The 19,754-nt window shown below is 34.1% G+C and overlaps 1 protein-coding gene across 1 annotated transcript; it reads right to left on the reverse strand.

Moving 5' to 3' along the window:
• Positions 1-403: 403 nt before the first annotated feature.
• On the reverse strand, positions 404-19,473 carry osmr (oncostatin M receptor). Its single transcript, XM_051111100.1, has 17 exons — positions 19,188-19,473; positions 18,909-19,060; positions 18,673-18,823; positions 16,481-16,747; positions 15,831-15,954; positions 13,165-13,319; positions 12,792-12,925; positions 11,646-11,796; positions 11,426-11,502; positions 10,466-10,667; positions 10,187-10,369; positions 8,299-8,400; positions 7,621-7,779; positions 4,865-5,017; positions 4,218-4,299; positions 4,044-4,119; positions 404-1,700 (listed from the first exon to the last, which is right to left on the reverse strand). Exons 1-17 carry the CDS (start codon positions 19,261-19,263, stop codon positions 1,371-1,373), a joined length of 2,574 nt encoding a protein of 857 aa, XP_050967057.1. The 5' UTR covers positions 19,264-19,473; the 3' UTR covers positions 404-1,370.
• Between the last annotated feature and the right edge of the window lie 281 nt (positions 19,474-19,754).

The raw sequence follows: 19,754 nt of genomic DNA on the forward strand, positions 1-19,754 counted from the left end.
AATACATTAACTGTTCAGGACAGACAAAGGACTCATGAACAGCTATCACTGTGGATCATTCAGGTATCAACACTGTATTAAGAATCAAGTGTATGAAAACTTTTGAACAGGGTCATTTTTATAAATTCACCTATCATTTTCTCTTGTTGGCTATTATGTAAATGTCTGTTATGTGAAATATCTTATTCAGGTCAGTACTAAATAAAAAAAAATAACATGCATTTTGTATAATCCCTCTTGTTTTGGTAAAATAATCAACATTTTGCAGATTCTGCAATGTGTATGTAAACTTTTGACCTCAACTGTATAGTCAAATGCACATTGATATAAAGTAGTAACAGTTCAATTTGTTTATGCATTAGATATAAAGGACTAACAAAATTAGTCAAAGTTTGTGGTCAGTAAGATAAAGACATTAATGCTTTTATTCATAAAGATGCATTTCATAGATCAAAAGTGACAAAGATGACATTTATAATGTTACAAAAGATTTCTATTTCAGATAAATTCTGTTCTTTAAAACGTTGTTTCTCAGAAGTCACCATTTCCACAAAACTATGAAGCAGCAGTTTTCAACATTAATAAGAAATGTTTCTTGAGCAGTAAATTAGCATATTAAAATGATGTCTGAAGGATTACGTGACTCTGAAGACTGGAGTAATGATGCTGGAGTAAATTCAGCTTTGATCACAGGAATACATTTTTAAAATCAATTAAAATAGAAAACAGCTCTATAAAGTGATAATATTTTATAATATTACTTTTTTTTTACTGTATTTATTTATTTATTTTTTTTAATTCTTTTTTGTTTAAAGAAATGCAGCCTTGGTAAGCCTTGACAGCATAAATGTAAGTATGTTTTAGCAAATGTTGAATAAACTGTAGAATTACATATTATATTAAAAAAATATGCAGCATTTGTGAGCATAATATTCAAAAACATTTGTAAAAAATCAATAACGTACTTGTTTAACATAAAAAAATATATAAACTGTAAAAAATTGTTAGATTTTATGCTGAATACTTAGATCATGAAACATAATGCAAAGTGTTACCCATAAAGCTTAGCAATACAGAACAGAATTATACAGATGTTTTTCCCTTGCGAGAGAACATTTTGTACGTTTTGCTCCAGCACAACATGCAAAACCAAGATAAAGTACCTGACAGATATTGCAAAATCTCAACTATCAAATACTGCAATCCCATTTCACAACACTTCTTGTCTTTAAAAGCTGTTTTGCAGAAGGAAACGGGGCCCCTTAGAAACACGCCGGTGACATGAGGATGTTGTGATCTTGCTGAACATCTCCGTGATAAGATCGACAGCGCTGGCTGTCTTATTTTGGTGCGTGTAAAAGATCACATCACTACATTTTCGGGAATGATGTGGCTACAGAAGTGACGTAGTCACTTGAAAAGCCTGAGATCTCCTGCTTTGTCGCTTCTGTTTGCTGCTCCTCTGAAGGGAGATCTTGCTGCACACAAGATACGTAAGTTAAGTTTGTGAGGTCTGTGGCCACCCATACGTCTGTGGTAGGATGGCAGGATGGTAGCATGACTGTAGGTGTAATGAATGAAGAACTCTGATCCTCTGCGTCTTTCAGCCTTGTTTTTTCTGCAGCAGGTTGCGCCTCTAAAATCTCGACATCACACCATTTACAGTCATCTATCATCAGAGTACGGAGCTTTTCACTTGCCTTAAAAAGAACAGAAGAATAAAAACAGTGGAAAAAATACACAGCACTCAAAAATATTGGGTAGGTAATTAGGGTACACTGTAAAAAATACATTTTTCAAAGTAAAACGGATTATTGGAGTACATTCAGGGTTCGTACAAGGTGCTCGAAGAACTTGAATTTGACTTTTTGAAATTTAAGGCCTGGACAACCCTTGAAAATAGCAATATTCCTGAAGAGGTACTTGATAAGTGCTTAAATTATTTAAAGACAATGTTTCAATAATGTTTTTTTCAATAAGCACATATCTTTTAATGCAAAAATCACACGATTAAAAACATCCTCATACATTTTTTTCGGCTTTTTCAGTTAATGTCATAAAATTATCGAGCTAAACCAATTGTACTACTGATGGTGTCGTATAAACATGGCTGAAGAGGCGAAAAGAGGAACAAACAAACCGAATCGAACCGCTTCGATTGATTCAAACCTATGACTTCGACCTTTCATTTCAAGCGATTCACTGGCAAAAACCAAATCAAATTAAAAAAGCCATTCATTTTCGAATTTCGTCATTACATGTAATGATTTTAAAGAGCACGAATAGTGATCAGTGAAACGGAGCTTTTCGAAACTGAATCATTCGATTCAGATCGGGATTTCAAATCGCGTATTGCAAATCATTTGATTCAGGACTCAGGAGCGGTAAAGGCTACTGGGCATGCGCACATCAATCTAACGTTATTTTTGTCACACCGTACAACAATAATAATGTTTTTGTATTATAGTAAGGGCTAAGTTTAGGGCTGGAGTAGGTGTAGACGTTAATAAAATACAATCTAATAGGTAGAACAATTCATTTAATTGTTAGTTTCCGGTCTGAGCTATGTCCCCTCTAGCCAGGAGCGGTTTCGCAAATCATTTGACTTAGATCGAAAGTTTACGTATCGCGAATCATTTGATTTAGATCGGAACTCCAGAGCAGGTTCTTGAATCAATCTGCGAATTGAATGATTCACGATCCGTGCTCCGAGTTCTGATCTGAAATTATGGTTCGCGAATCATTTGATTCAAATCGGGAGTTTGGTGGGGGTTCGCGAATCATTTGATTGAATTCGGGACTTCGGAGCGCCGATTGTAAATCAGTTGTTTCAGATTTTGGAGCGGTTTCGCAAATCTTGTTTTTTTCTTAAACAGTGGAAAACATCAATAACCACTCAGTAATTGAGATCTCTGATTTAAGTCCTTGAAAATCAAAAAAGTAGTGCTTGAAAAGTCCTTGAAAGTCCTGGAATTTCATTTTGCAGTGTGCTATTTTCAGTTTTTCTATTAAAATGTGACAATGAGGTGTTACTTGCCATTTTGTAATTGTGATAATTGCTAACAATTTCTGGGTGACAACTGTATCTACACTGATTTTTTTTTTCAGTTTAACACTTAACAATTAGGTTTTTATTTAACACCATATTACTATATTAGTTACTATATTACTATATTAACACCAAACAACTATATTAGTCAACATGAACTGACATTGAACTAATTCTACAGCTTTTATTAGCCTTAATGTTAATTTCACCATTAACTATTAACTAACACTGACAAAGATTATTAAATGTTAATGCATAACTAATGTTAACTAACAGTAAAGTGTTACCAAAACTGTAATAAATTGTAGACATTTATAGATACGTTTTGTATTGAATCACATTTAAGTGTATTTATAATAGATTTTTTTCTTGATTCGTCCACCACCTTGGATGCAATTGTTAAAAAAAATAAATAAATAACCTGAGTGATTTTTACACTTTACTGAATACAAAGGGCTGGAATATACAGTTACATGTTTTGGTCTGTAATGTAATCTGCCAGTAAAACATCTTAACTAGCATTGCTGGTTTAAGATGATCTTCAGGCCTCTTTAAGCTGGTTATCTGCTGGTTCAGCAAGTCAGCAAGTTAACCTCCCAGCCCAGGGTTTATTATAGTTAACTGAATTTGCAACCATTAAAAGATAACTAAATAAATATGTTACTTAAACTGTAACTGAAATAAAATTACTTATGAAAAAAACTTTGAAAAGAAACCTAAATGAATATTTTATTTCAGTTATACTTATTTTATTTAACATTTCTCAATTTCGTTTAGTTTTAACTTCATGTATAAAAATAAACACTAATTACTAAAAACTAACTAAAAATGTATTTATTTATATACTGTCCCAACATCAAATGCTGCAAATTGGCCAGAGGCCCTCTAAAATCAGCCAAAATACCAGCCTGGTCAACTTGGGCTGGATTAAGCAGTCAAAAGAAATAGAGGCAATGCAGTTACAATATTGTATAGCACCAATGTAACAAATTACTTCATAAAGATCTTCATCCAGGTCCAGTGCTTTTATGTGCAGAAAGCCTAACGGTTCTTCTGGAAATCCTCTAAATCTGGAAACGGTGGAGAAAGATGTCTTCAATTCATCATAGGTAAGAATTACAGTTCATCAGCTCTCAGCTCATACTGTACAGTATATCAGAAGACTTACAGGTTTCTGTATGACCACAGACAAACACAACAACCAAACAAAACCAGGAGAGGAACCAGAACCTTTACCACCACCATGTAATCTGTGGAAAGAATTAATACCTCTATTATTGTTCAACATTATAAAATGACCTGTCCATTGTTAATATTTACTGTGAACATGCAAACAAGATTTTGTAAAGAAATAAAGCCCTTCAGTGATTTCTGAAGGATCATGTAGTAATGATGCTGAAAATTCAGCTTTGCATCACAGGAATAAATTGCATGTTAAAATATATTACAATAGAAAATACTTATTTTAAATTGTAATAATATTTCACGATATTACTATTTTTTCTGTAATTTTAATCAAATAAATGCAGCCTTGGCAAGCATAAAAGATCCTCATGTTGTTCCAAACTGTTTGTCCATACAATAGAAGTCAATGGAGTCCAAAGTTGTTTGGACCGCAACATTTTCCAAAATATCTTCTTTTATGTTCAGCAAATAAAAAGAAAGAAGCTCACAAATGTTTGAACTGACATTAGAGTAGATAAGTAATAACAGGATTCTCATTTTTTGGGTGAACTATCCCTTTAAAAAAGATGTCTTCTATTATAAAGCACGACTCATAATGTGAATCTGATTTTAATCAGTATCTGAGCTCACAGTTCTTTCTGGTTCTAAAGGTGGCAGAGGTCCCCGGTCCACAGCCTGCAGATGTACATGCTGCCAGCTGAAATGTGTAGAGCTGGTCCTCCGCAAGACCAGTGACTGTCCAAGACTTGACGTGAGGATTGTCCACCGACTGACTGATGGAACCTGTAAGAACAAACCGGAAGGATGCATGTAATATTGAGAATGGAAAATAACAAAAATGAGATAAAAACAGCAATGGGTATTTTGTCATGCTGTACTGCTATGGTATACTGTCAAAAAATAGCTGATTAAATAGCTGACATTTGAAATCATTTTGAGGACTTTTTAAATAAAACAGTTTATTTTAACTTTAGACATTTTTTTTTCCATTCGGTAAAGATATTTTGCCATAGAATCAGCAAGTGTGCTGTGAAGCACTTCTGACTGCACATTATGAACACAATACCAGTCATAAGGGTCAGTTTTTTGTCATTGAGATTTATGCATCTGAAAGCTGACTAAATGAGCTCTGCATTGATGTTTGCTGGGATAAGACAATATTTGGCTGAGAAACTATTTGAAAATCTGGAATCTGAGGGTGCAAAAAAATCGAAATGGTGCAAAAATCGCCTTTAAAGTTAAAGTTAAATTGAAGTTCTTTGCAATCCATTTTACTAATCAAAAATTACGTTTTGATATATTTATGAGGAAATTTACAAAATATCTTTACTTAATATCCTAGTCATTTTTGGCATAAAAGAAAAATGGATAATTTTGTATTTTTGGCAATTGCTACAAATATACCTGTGCTACTTAAGTCACATATAAGCTTTGTAAACGCCATTTTAGCTTAAGAAATAACATTTTTGGGGCATGATGCTGATTCAAAATATTTAAATGTGATTGTGACAGATGTTTTTTTAAGGTTTCTGGATTTCCTTATTTAAGTAGACAGGACTTAATATATAATATATATATATATATATATATATATATATATATATATATATATTAAAGAAAAACTGGTCCTTGGCTGGTCTTACAATTTCGAAAATAAAACCTCAGATGAACAACAACACATGACAAATTGCACCGTGTCATTATTTACTGAACAAAAATAAAGCCAAAATGGAAAAGCCATGTGTGACAAAGTTAGGACACCCTTACTGTTAACATTGGAATTAAGAGGGTAAATAACAGTCAAGCACTGCTAATCAAACACCTTTGATTAACTGATCATGAGCAAGTCTGAGCGCCTCTGTAAATTGGCGCGTATAATTGGACGTCCCAGAAAATTCACCCCAAGATCAGACCGTGTAAAGCTCAGAGAAATGGCAGACAACCCAAGAACTATACCTCAGACTCTATAGGTCTCATTTAAAATGTTAAATGATAAAGTTCATGACAATACCATTAAATAAAATATGGGACAAAAATGGCATGTTTGGAAGGCTTGGCAGAAGAAAGCCTCTTCTATCTAAAAAAAAAAACATTGCAGCACAGTTTAGGTCTGCAAAGTTGCATCTGAACAAAACACAAGTCTTCTAGAATAATGTCCTTGAACAGCCAAGACCGAAGTGGAGATGTTTGGCCATAATGCACAGCGCCAAGTTTGGTGAAAACCTAAAGAGCATATCAGCACACCAAAAGACACCTCATACCAAAAGACATGCATGCTGGATGAGGGCTGATAATTTTTGGCTTGTTTTGTAGCCACAGGACCTGAGCACCTCACAGTCATTGGGTTGGCCATGACTGTGAGGTGCTCAGGTCCTGTGGCTACAAAACAAGCCCAAAATTTGTATATCAAAGTATTCTTGAGTCAAATGCGAGGGCATCTGTCCGACATCTAAAGTTGGGCCAAATTTGGTCATGCAACTGGACAATGATCCCAAACACACACGCAAATCTACATCAGAATGGCTGAAAAGAAAATAATCACGGTGTTGCAATAGCCCAGTCCAAGTCCAGAGCTCATCCTGACTCAAATGCTGTGGTGAGAGCTGTGCATAAGCAAATACCCACAAACCTCAATAAACTGGAGCAACGTTGAAAAGAAGAGTGGTCCAAATTCCCCCAGAAAGATGTGAGAGACTGATAAAGTCACACAGAAAATGAATGCTTTAAGTTTTTGCTGCTAAAAGTGGATCTACAGGCAATTGACTTATAGGGTGTGCTAACTTTGTCACACATGGCCTTTCCCTCTTGGCTGTATTTTTCTTAAATAAATAATGACACTGTGTGATATTTTATCTTAATTGTAAGACCTGCCAAGGACCAGATAATTTTTTATTATGTCCTGATACAGAAAACCATAAAATTCAATAGGGTGTCCTAACTTTTTCACATGACTGTATATATATATATATATATATATATGTGACCCTGGATCACAAAACCAGTCATAAGGGTCAATTTTTCAAAACTGAGATTTATACATCATTTGAAAGCTGAAATAAATAAGCTTTCCACTGATGCATGGTTTGTTATGGTAGGACAATATTTGGTCGAGATACAACTATTTGAAAACCTGGAATCTGAGGGTGCAAACAAATCAAAATATTGAGAAAATCACCTTTAAAAGAAAAATCAATAATTTTGACCCATACTATGTATTTTTGGCTATTGCTACAAATATACCCCAGCAACCTAAGACTGTTTTTTGTGGTCCAGGGTCACATATACACACACATCTATATATATACAGGACTTTCATATAATAATATATAATTTGAAATATTTGAAAAGGGACTTTGTTAGAAAGTCACTTTGTAGTGAAGACTTACTGAGACCGGAGCTGGCCTCTGAATCATCTTGCACCGTAATCATATATCCTGTGATGAATCCAGCATGACTCAGGTCCATCTCATTGAAACTCCATTTCAGGTTTACAGATGACCATGTTATGGTTGGGTTAGTGTCCAGCGTAGGCCACTGCGTGGGCTCTGCACAACACAAGTAATATGGTAATATTTATTTCATAATCTTAATGTGTTGTATTGCACAATGCAGATGTGAAAATTGGATTGCATTTCAATTTCTGAAACTGATGATGTCAATTCAGTGAACTTTCCATTGCAACATAGCACTGTATATTTTGCAAAGCAGAAGTAAGCTTTCGGAATGTGAATGTGTGAGCCTTACAAGTCATTAAATAACTTAGAAGAATAATAAAGTGCAGTAAACAGGTAAACTTTCTGTGCTACAAAGCTGTGTGTTTATGATTATGACAGTATATTAAAATAACATGATAACAAAAACCAGTCTGCAGTATAAAGCAGCATACAATGGACTGTTTTTGTACAGGTAAAATAACTGGAAGCGAATGACTTTAGAAGTCAAATGGCCATGTTTCTCTTACAGTACATCAAAAAAAAAAAAAAAATGTGGAAAAGCACCTGTTTTTGCTCTACTGTAATGTCCTGTAAATATGTCAGGTGTGAAGTGTGTGTATGCATTCTTACTCTGTTCTTTTAAGTATCCGACCTGCTTCTCGTGACGTCGATATCCCTTATCGTTACACCCGTAGATTTCAAATTCGTATTGAACTCCTTCGTTAAAATCACCTGTTTTGAACAATAATTCCAAAACATAGCGAGTCTCAATCATTTCAAATATGACCAAATCAGCATTAAAATAAGCTACAAGTAAAAATCTAAATATGTTTTATTTTTATCTTTTTTCTTTGAAGAACCAGAACTGCCTTGAATAACTTAGATGTATGAGGTAGCCTAATTTTAAAAGTGTGATTCGTAGATCTGGAAAAAATCATGGAAATAATAAAATATTAAAACTCTTTTGGTAGTTTTATGATAAATATTTTTAGATCTACAATACAAAAAATGAAATTTACAGTAAATGGCAGCTTTGATTGGAGTACTTTACAGTAGGTAACAGCATTTTCTGTTTTATGGATTAAAACTTTAAAAAAAGATTTAGTAAAAAGGTCATATAACTCATATAAATATAATGTTAGAATATGTTTTTTCACTGTAAATTACGAGATGACTTGCGCTTTTTCACTTGCAAAGACTATAAATGTAACATTATTTTACTGAAAGGTTACATAAAGCATCCCGTTAGATTTAGTACAGTTTTTTAGTATGTATAGTAAGGGAACCAATTAACAGGTTTTTACCATAGCATTTTACAGTCTTTTACTGTTTAAATTACAATCATTTTATATATACATTAAGATTTTAATGTTTTTTAAAGAAGTCTCTTTCGCTCACAAAGCCTGCATTTATTTGGTTCAAAGTACAGCAAAAACAGTATCATTTTTAAATATTTTTACAATTTAAAATAATTGTTTTCTATTTGAATATATTTTAAAATGTAATTTATTCCTGTAATTTCAAAGCTGTATTTTTAGCATCATTACTCCAGTCACACGATCCTTCAGAATCCTTCTAATATTCTGATTTGCTGATCAACAACATTTATTATTATTATTAGCTATCAGCTAAGTAGATTTTTTTCAGGTTTCTTTGATGAATAGAAAGTTCAAAAAACAGCATTTATCTGAAATGACCATTTGTAACATTATAAATGTCTTTATAATAACTTTTGATCAATTTAATCAATTTTGATTAATTTGAATCATTTCTTTAGCAAAAAAATGTACTGACTGCAAGCTTCAATGTATAATGTTAGAAAAGCTTTTTTATTTCAGATAAATGCTGATCTTTGGATCTTTCTATTTATCAAAGAATCCTGAAAGAATGTACACAACTATTTTAAATATTGATAATAATAATAAAAAAAAATGTTTCTTGAGCAGCAAATCAGCATATTAGAATGATTTTTGAAAGATCATGTGACACTGAAGACTGGAGTAATGATGCTGAAAATTCAGCTTTGATCACAGGAATAAATTACATTTTAAAATACATTCAAACAGAAAACAGTTATTTTAAATAGTAAAACAATTTCACAATTTTACTGTTTTTACCGTACTTTGGATCGAATGGATGCAGGCTTGGTGAGCAGAACAGGCTTCTTTAAAAAACTTTAGAAATCGTATATTTTTTGTGGTTGAAAACTTTCAATAAGCATCTTGCAATGCATTCTTGCATTGCCTTATCTATAAAGGACACATACAACTGAAATAAAATAAAATAAAATAAAATAAAATAAAATAAAATAAAATAAAATATAATCTTTAGATGAATAAGTTAAAAAAATGTTTCAATGTACTTTTGTGCGCTTGAAAACTAAGCATCTCACAGTGCGAAAGCATAATTATGATAAAGCATAAATGCTGCCTATACAGCTTTTATATGTAATGTCACAGAACCAGAAATGCTGATGTATTGTAAGAATATGGCATCATGTACAAACACATCTTTATACCTGCGTATAGGTTTAAGGAGGTCTGGTTAGCTGGGACTTTTCTCCACTGTAAGTTGCTGGGAAGTTTTATACCCAGCATGTACCACTCTACGGTGTAATCACACGTGGTGGTCGAGTCCTTCGTCCAGGTCAGCTGGAATCCCTTTTCATTGCCCATAATCCTCTTCTCCCTCTGCTGGTTGTCTGCCTCAGTAACAACAGTTGAGTTATCTGATGTTACACAGAATGTTACACAGAAACTAGGAACGAGGAAGTATACAGAAGGACATGGTTTGTCACCTGTATATGCTGAAGGAAAAGTGCGGGCTGCTTCAGTGAAGCCAGACTGAATGACGGCCCTCACGGTGATCTCACTCATATTGTCATCTCTGGTTAGTTCCACCTGCGTCTGTGTGATGTTCATGCACACGCTCCTTTCTTGATTTCTGTAGCTCACACACACCTCATAGGCTTCAATATATAACTCTGATTCACTGCTGACCTGAGAAAGGGTGAACTGTGTTAACATACAGTAGATGAACATACAAATGTTTGTGCTGCTATCTTCTTTCTCATAATTTTTTTTTTTTTAAATATATTTCAAAATATACAAAAAAAGACTACAAATATATAATAAAATAAAATGTTTATGTAATTAAGTTCATATGATCATAAAAAATTAAATATGAAATAAACAATCTTTTGTTGCCTTAACATTTTATAAAGTAAAAAAACAGAAGTTTAAGTTGAAGTCCTAAAATAACTAAAACTGAAATTAAAGCTGCTGTAAATAAAACATATTAAAAACCCAATAATATATGAATTAAAAGAATAATTTTATTTATGTATATTTATTTATTTATTATAAAATAAAATAAATAAAAATAAATATGACAGAAAAAATAAATATGACAGAAGCATGTAAATTATACTAAATATAAAGTAAAAACAAATCAAGTTATTAATAAATACAATAAAAATGGTAACACAAAAATATTTGCTCTGATTTCAGTCAGTTTATGTTTAAACAAGGCAAAACATCCCATTGTAAATGTTCATCATTTTTTTATCATTATCAGTTATTAAATTCTGCAAATCAAAGCTGCTACCTGAGTTTTTTTGCCACCACAACAACACACTGATTACGTACATTAATTATGTTTCTTAGCCAAAAAACAAACTACTGCTGTTCCAAAAATGACAAAGTACTGTGCATGGCAAAAATTATTAGTTTGAAGAATGTTAAAAACTTAAACGTACTGTTTTCCATAGCAGTGTGATAGTGCGAGTGGGATGGTCCCTGATATGTCTCCACAGATTTATGGTCACTAGAGGCTCTGCAGAGAAAAAAAAAAGATCTATATATTGTTTTTTTCATTTTCTTTCTGTGCAAATTTCTAGGCCTTTTGAGTCTTCATTATGTGTTACTGTGCAGTTTATATATATATAGATAATAATTCTCCCATGACTCATTGCTTACCTGTGATGAACAGTCTTTTTTCTGTCCATCGGCCCCAGTTGTTCCCTTGTACTGCACAGCGCCCCCTAACAGAGTACTGCGTGCTGGGCTTCAGGTGCTGCAGTCTGAATGCATAATGCTGCACTGAGTCAGATCCATTCTTATCTAAATCCTGTAAGACAACAACATCCCTTGAACACAGGATGTGCTTCAGCATTTCTGTAAAGTTCATTTTGTTTATCTGATATGGGAAGTCTTTTGATGAGAGATTTCACACGGCATATCAAGCTTATGAAACTCCCTCTTATGGTCTTTATGATGCCATCACATTATTTGGAAATACAAAAAAATTGTAAAAATTGCAACAGGAAAAACACCTTAAAGATGGAGGGGTTTGCTGAACACACGTTTGTTTTTTCATCTGTGGAGAAACATAGCATTGCATCACTTGCTCAGAAGCTCTGCAGTGAATGGATGCCGTCAAAATGAGAGTCCAAACAGCTGATAAAAACATCACAATAATCCACACCACTCCAGTCCATCCGTTAACATCTTGTAAAGTTAAAATCTGTGTTTGAAATGAACAAATTCATCATTAAGGCACTTTAAACTGTTGCTTCTGGATAAAATACCAGTTTATAATCCATAATAACGCTTCCTTCAGTGAAAAAAATCCATCTCCTGTAGTCCTCTAACATCTAAATTCACTGATATATTTGTTTTAAACCATTTTGAACTGATTGACTGTGCTTGATCTGTGCGTATTTCTCTCCAGACTCAGACAAGATGTCTTTTTCACTGGAAAAAGCAGAATTATCGATAGAAGGCTCATATTTTATCTGGAAGCAACAGTTAAAAACTCTGAAAAAAAAATTATTTTTTTTATTTGTTTCTTGCCAACACACAGCTTTTCACTTAACAAGATGTTAACTGATGGACTGGAGTGGTGTGAATTACTTGTGGATTATTGTGATGTTTTTATCAGCTGTTTGGACTCTAAATCTAATGGCACCCATTCACTGCAGAGGATCCGTTAGTGAGCAAGTAATGTAAAGCTAAATTTCTCCATATCTGTTCCCATAAATAAACAAACTCATCTGCATCTTGGGTACATTTTCAGTAAATTTTCTTTTTTGGGTGAACTATTTCTTTAACGTGATGCATTACCTGTATTATCCCTCCTGGTTCAAGTTCAGTCTGGCAAATCAACAGAAGTCCTTTGAAATTCCCATTCAGCTGAAAGATCACCAATGAATCAAACACCCCTGCAGTCACTTCATGATGCTCAGGGACTGGAAAAACTGAAATAAGATTGAATGAAATGGATTAGTCATTGTTGTGGTCAGCTTCCAGTGCATTTATTATAAGTACCATCCCACTGAGGTTTAACTTACTACCTTTTGTTTATGATCTGTCCCAGATCTTAAAACTATTCCACATCACTGAAGTACATGGTCCTTCAACACTGCTATGAATTTAATCTTCACATAGTAAGTATGTTTTATTTATTTATAAAGCACATAAAATGATTCATATTCACCTCTGTCTGTGATATTGAATATGTCGGTCTCACTCTCTCGCCCCAAACTGTTTGTCACAAGTAATGTTATGTTGTATTTGATCTGCTGTTGGATAACATCAAATCTGCAGGGTGCAGGATCTGTGCTCTCATCACATTTGACAGACTTGGAGTCACTGAACGTAAGAAGAAAATGGCGTTATATTCAACTTGCAAGTTAAAACTAAAATAAGTGTGACACAGTTAAAGGGATCATTCAACAGAAAATGTATGTATTTTAAAAAATGTGTTTACTTACTCTCACATCATTTCAAACCTCTATGACTTGCTTTTAAAATTTCGAATTTTTTTTTCTGTCCTTAGAATGAAAGTCACTGGGGTCCAGTGTTGTTGGGACCCCAAAAGTTCTTCAAAATATTTCAGAATTTAGTCGTACCGGTTTGGAAGGACTTGAGTGAGTAAATGATGACAGAATTTTCATTTTTTGGGTGTACTATCTCTTTAAGAGAAGTGATTAATATTTATTTATGAATGTCTTATAGTATTGCTAAAAGATCTCTTTTCATTTTTGTCTCTTTTGCGTGTCTTATTTTAAAGCTCTAGGCAAGTATTTCAGATACATTTCAAAATATTATGCCATTGGTTCATTTCTACTGAAAATCACACCTGACCAGGACAGAGATAATGCACTTAGGTGATACAGAGCCTGTCCAAATACCAAATGCACTTGTGGTCTTGGCCGCTTGAGATTGCGTGCATGCAACAGGAAGCAAGTGCGTAAGACTGACATGATCTTAAAAAGCGCAGTGCCCTTACGGCACACTAAATGTCAGTATTCAAGGCTAAGTGTATCCCATCATGCATCATGTTCTAGTAAAAATTGTGAGACTTTTTGTTGAGATCTCACAAGATGTCTCAGAAATCTTTCAGTGTACGTTAAATATTAATGATAATTAAATCTGAAAGCAGCATTAAAAGGGCCCTCGTACCCGGGTTCACCACCACCCGGTGGTTTTGGAAAAACAGAGAACAGTGGGCAATATGCATTTAAAGTGCTAAATATAGAAAGAATATGTCAAAGTCATTTATATGCCAAACTTCCTGCTACCAGGTAGTGGTGCTATGATTATAACTGAATATTGGCCTTTAGATGTCTTCAGGCCAGGACTCTTACCAAACAGGAAGTTTGGTGCAGACTGGACATTGCATGTTTAAGTTAGTGTAAAACAAGTTATTTCTGGTTGCCAGCAAATGGAGCTATGATTATAACAGAATATTGGCTTTTAGATGTGTTTAGACAAAGACTTTATATATAGGAAGACAGTGCAATTCTTATACTTATGAATAGGAGAAAGTGCAATGCCCAATATGGCATTGTAATAATACGGGATATTCTTGTCTAACTCGCATCCCTGCTCCAGTTTCGAAACAACGGAGGTTGGACTGTTACAGCTGATTTAGGGCGGGTCTGAGGTACGACGCTCATGTCAATCAACTATCGTGGGAGAGGCCTCTGACGCCACACCGACAGGCATCTGAGAATGGCTCGATTTGAAAAAGGGGATTTAATTTTTACAGATTAATTAAAAACCACTGCATGGATTTTGATTATTATAGGGTAGATTTGTACATACACTGCCATCACACATTAATGTTCAAACAACATGTAAAAGTGAACTTTGCATCCGATGACCCCTTTAAATGGACTTATCGAACATGTGAAGTATGGGCCAGATCAGACATTGTATGGCTGCACTACAACACCTTCTATTCCCCTGGCAAAACATCAAACGATGTACGTGAAACACAGCTCGAGGGCCACTTTGATGAAATTTTATAGGTGGCGCTATCAAGCCATTTTGCCACACCCACTTCTAAAATCCATATCCAGATGTAAATTTTCACCACTTTTGATGTGTGCAAAATTTCATGAGTTTTCGAGCATGTTCAGGCCCTCAAAAATGCGATTCATTTTGGAAAAGAAGAAGAATCTGAGCAATTCCATTTGGGTCCTCACACCACTGGTGCTCAGGCCCAAATTTAATAGGTTATTGCATATAATTTGGTAGTAAAACATAATTATTGAACATTTGCAAGAAGCACCACAATTACTAAATTGTATTCTGAACTTTTGAAAGGTTATTTTAAAATGCAAAGTATTGAAAATCCAAATAAAGCTCTTTAAACACTTGCATTTTTACAACAATGTAAGTGTGTCCTGCCGGGTCATGAAAGGTTCTACACACACTTGTGGTCCTTACATGCACTTCAACACTTAAAGGTGCATTCACGCCATATCGGAATTCCCGTAATTACAAGATTCCAACTTGTAAAAAGCGTTCACACCCTCGTAGAACTCGTAATTACAACTTGTGAAGTGTGAGTCTTCTGACAGCTACGACTTGTACAACATGACCACTGTACCACCTGACCAATGTAGGCTCTGTTTAGGCACTGATAGTGCTGCCATAGAAAAGCATAATTCCGAGTCTGAGGACGCGAACAGCTCCGAGTAGAACGTCACATGTTGTCATCTCGAAATTACGGTAATTATGATTTGGCATGAACGCAGCATAATACAGACCACATACAGGAAATACGATATACAGGAAATACGTAAGTAGACAAGTGGTCAAGTGCAAACACGCCAAGTGTGGTTATTTGGTCATGCCCCAAATCAGACTAACCTGATTAGTAATGTGTACTTCTGGTCATCTTCTAGGTTAGGAGCTCTGCGTTCTTTCCACAAGCAGTACGCATGTCTCATGTCTTCAGTCTTGCATCTAAAATCTAATGGTTTCTCAGGAGGAACTGATCAAGGTTAAACAGAAATTGATATCTCTTATCAGAAATCTACTATCATGCTTAGAAAAAAACATTTAGAATAGATTACTGTTGCATGTTTTTCTTCTACTTGATATTTTAATTCGGTGGAAAATGCTTTCTTTCAAAAAACGTCTTTCAAAATAAAAAACGCTTTGTTTGATTTTTCTTTATCTAAAACAGTGTTGAGAAAGATTTCATATCACTTGTATTACTTAAAATAATCATTTGTTTTACTTATATATTTTACAGTATATTTTGATTCATTAAAATCATATAGTGATAAAATTAGAATGCTACAAATAATAGAATCACAAAATTAATTGTAACTAATTGAGTTAGTATACTGAGGCGAACTGAGTAATAAATATTAAGACCAAGTAAATAATCATATTTAAAAGATATACCCAAAATAAAAACAACTAATAAATAAAAAAGTTGAAATACTGTAAGAAATATCTAGCCTATATGGGGGCAATTGAATTGTGTTGGACAATGGGACTCTAATACTCACAGGAGACAAAGTTATGTCCTTGCTCATCCCTTTCCCTTTCGCAGTAGAAGATGACACCGAATGCATTTGTGGCTTTGATGTTTTCCACTCGAATGGCTTTAACCTGTGGGCTTATGTTGATGACTTTGTAGTCAGTGTTGCCGAAGAACATTTTGGTGAGGTTTGTCTCTGTGGGATAAATGCAGCAGAACATCACCGTGGATCCCTCCCGTAGCACCTGGTTATTTGGAAATATCCTGATTTCATTGTGCGCCAAGTTCATCTCCCCTACAGCAAAATGAGTAAATATGAATAAATATGTTTATGGAACCATCCAACCAATTCGTACATTTAAACAACGGTGTTTGACTATTTAAAAATCATCAACACAATGCTACTGTGATGTGTTTGGTTGTCAGGGTGTTGATATGTGATTGGTAAGGTTTTTTAAGCATGTTTTCTATGCTGTTGCTGTGTTGTTTAGGTGGTCGTTTTCTAGCCCAAGTTGGCCTGGTGTTGTTTAGCTGCTGAGGCTGGTTGACCAACATGCTCTCAGAAGTGCACACTCATTAGTGACGGTTGAGAGGCACACAACAGGCGTATTTAAAGTCAGGATGGTCATGGGTGAAAAGAGGAAGCTCATGTCAAAGTGCCTTAAATTATGATTGACAAAGTCTAATTATGAAGTTAAAGTTTAACAGTATAAATAATATATGCACACAAATTATGTTTTATTCTCTACAGAGTGCGTAAGATTTAAGAATTAAAAAAAGTTTTTGAACAGTAAGGTTTTTAATGTTTTTTAAAGAAGTCTCTTCTGCTCACCAATCCTGCATTTATTTGATCCAAAGTACAGCGAAAACTACAATTTTGAAATATTTTTACTATTTAAAATAACTGTTTTCTATTTGAAGATATTTTAAAATGTAATTTGTGATTTCAAAGCTGAATTTTTAACATCATTACTCCAGTCACATGATCCTTCTGAAATCATTCTAACATTCGGATTTGCTGCTCAAAAAAAAAACATTTATTATTATGTTGAAAAGCTGAGTAGAGTTTTTTTTTTTTTTAAGTTTCTTTGATGAATAGAAAATTCAGAAGAACAGCATTTATCTCAAATAGAAATCTTTTGTAACATTATAAATGTCTTTATCATCAGTTTTGATCAATTTAAAGCATCCTTGCTAAATAAAAGTATTAATTTCTATTATTTCTTTCACAAAAAAAATTATACTGACTCCAAGCTTTTAAATGGTATAGTGTATAACGTTACAAAAGCTTTTTATTTCAGATAAATGCTGATGTTTGGATCTTTCTATTCATCAAATAATCCTGAAAAAAAATGTACTCAACTGTTTCAAATATTGATGATAATAATAATAAAAAAATGTTTCTTGAACAGCCAATTGGCAATCAGACTAGTGTAATGATGCTGAAAATGTAGCTTTGTCGGCACCGATAGCCTTGTGGTTGGTGTGCCGACATATACAGCGCAACTGCGCTCACGGCGACCCGAGTTCGATTCCCGTCTTGAAGTCCTTTGCCGATCCTGCTCCCCTCTCTCCACCTAATGCTTCCTGTCACCTCTTCACTGTCCTATCTAAATCAAAAAGTAACTAACGCTTAAAAAAACTGTGGTGTTGATCACAGAAATCAATTAGATTTTAATATATATTTAAATACAAAACAGTTATTTTAAATAGTAAAAATATTTCAAAATTTTTACTGTTCAAATAAATGCAGGCTTGGTGAGCAGAAGAGACTTTAAAAAACAAGCACTTTTAACTGGTAATGTGTGTACAGTGGGGTCCTAAAATCTCTCAGTCTTCTGTTTTGCATTTTTCTAAACATTTTTTCTTGAATTTTAGTATGTGCAGTTTTAGTGTAAAGTTGAACAGAAAAATAGACATGAAAGTGAATGTCTCACTAGGTTTGTGCCAGCGAGAACATCTGACTGTCTGTACAAAGAGATCAGAGTTCAATGCCACAATTGTTTTTACTGATCAGCGACCTACAAGTAGTATCTTTAGTAGGATAACACCTGGTTTTAAATTTAAATTTGTAAATATCAAATACACACACACACAGGGTTAAACTAGATTATGAATCCCATATTTTTTAATATCTTTTTAAACTTTTAAATATCTCTATTTTTATGTCAGTCTTCCATCTTGATCGTGCACGTTTGAAATGAACTTTACGTTTCCTACCATAGACAGTTTTCCATGAACTCCAAGAGCTGGATTGTGAAGCATCAGAGATGAGTCTTATTCTAACAGAGTGATCCACACAGTTCAGCGGGAGCTGTGAGGTCCAAACCAGTGTGTGAACTTCTTCCAGAGATCTTCTGCTTACATTCATCTGTGGACACATCGTAAACAGTCAGTGCCAAATTTAGAAATTAGATGATAATGTTATAGGAACTGAGGAATGATGTTTAACGCACGCTGTCGACAACATCCATATTTGCTGTGCGTCCGACTTGTATTTCATACGTTTGGTTTCTCTGTTTTTCATTCTGACTCATCATCCACTTCACCTCCAGTCTCCACATGTCCAAAGCCTGAAGTTTAATAATGTCCGGCACAGTGACAGTACCTGTGGTAAAATGATTTAGGTGTTGTGAAGATGTACACTAAGAGAGATGCAGTTCTGAAAATCAATACTGTAAAGTGTAACCAATGAATTTGAGCTGTGGCAATATGTATCCTGAATTGTATCTTACCTGATGAAGATCTCCTGTCTTTCACGTGTTCGAGCAGGACGAAAACTGTAAGCATCTTTGTCCATTGGAGAACCATTTTCGGCGTGTAAACTCTTTCAGCATCTGCTCTGAGCTACAAAGTGTCAAAGTGTAGGTGTTACTCTATGAACCGTTAAAGTTCTCCTCCTACTGCTGCCTTCCGTTTGAGGTTAAAGTAGAAATGCCATCAGATTTATTGCCCGTGGGTCATGAAGTGAAAGTGATGTATGTCCTTCAGTATTATATGCTGTTTCTGAACTGTGGAAGAAGGTACAGAATGGTACAATGATGATAAAGCATACATGGCTACTTCATAGTTGTAACATTATGAAGTTTAATTAACTATGCAGTACATCCTTAATATAAGCACTGAGTTCCATCTACAGGCCATTGATGGAAATACTTCTAGAAGCAAACTGACAGCAATCTTTTAAAAACATTCTCTGACACCATAAAATAATCTTATGTCTTACAATAAATACACTTTTTGGTCAAAACAGCTCTTTAGATCGAAATCTTGTTACTTTAATATTTATATTTAATATTAAT

This window comes from Labeo rohita, chromosome 5, assembly GCF_022985175.1.
Source record: "Labeo rohita strain BAU-BD-2019 chromosome 5, IGBB_LRoh.1.0, whole genome shotgun sequence".
NCBI classification, from domain to species: domain Eukaryota; kingdom Metazoa; phylum Chordata; class Actinopteri; order Cypriniformes; family Cyprinidae; genus Labeo; species Labeo rohita.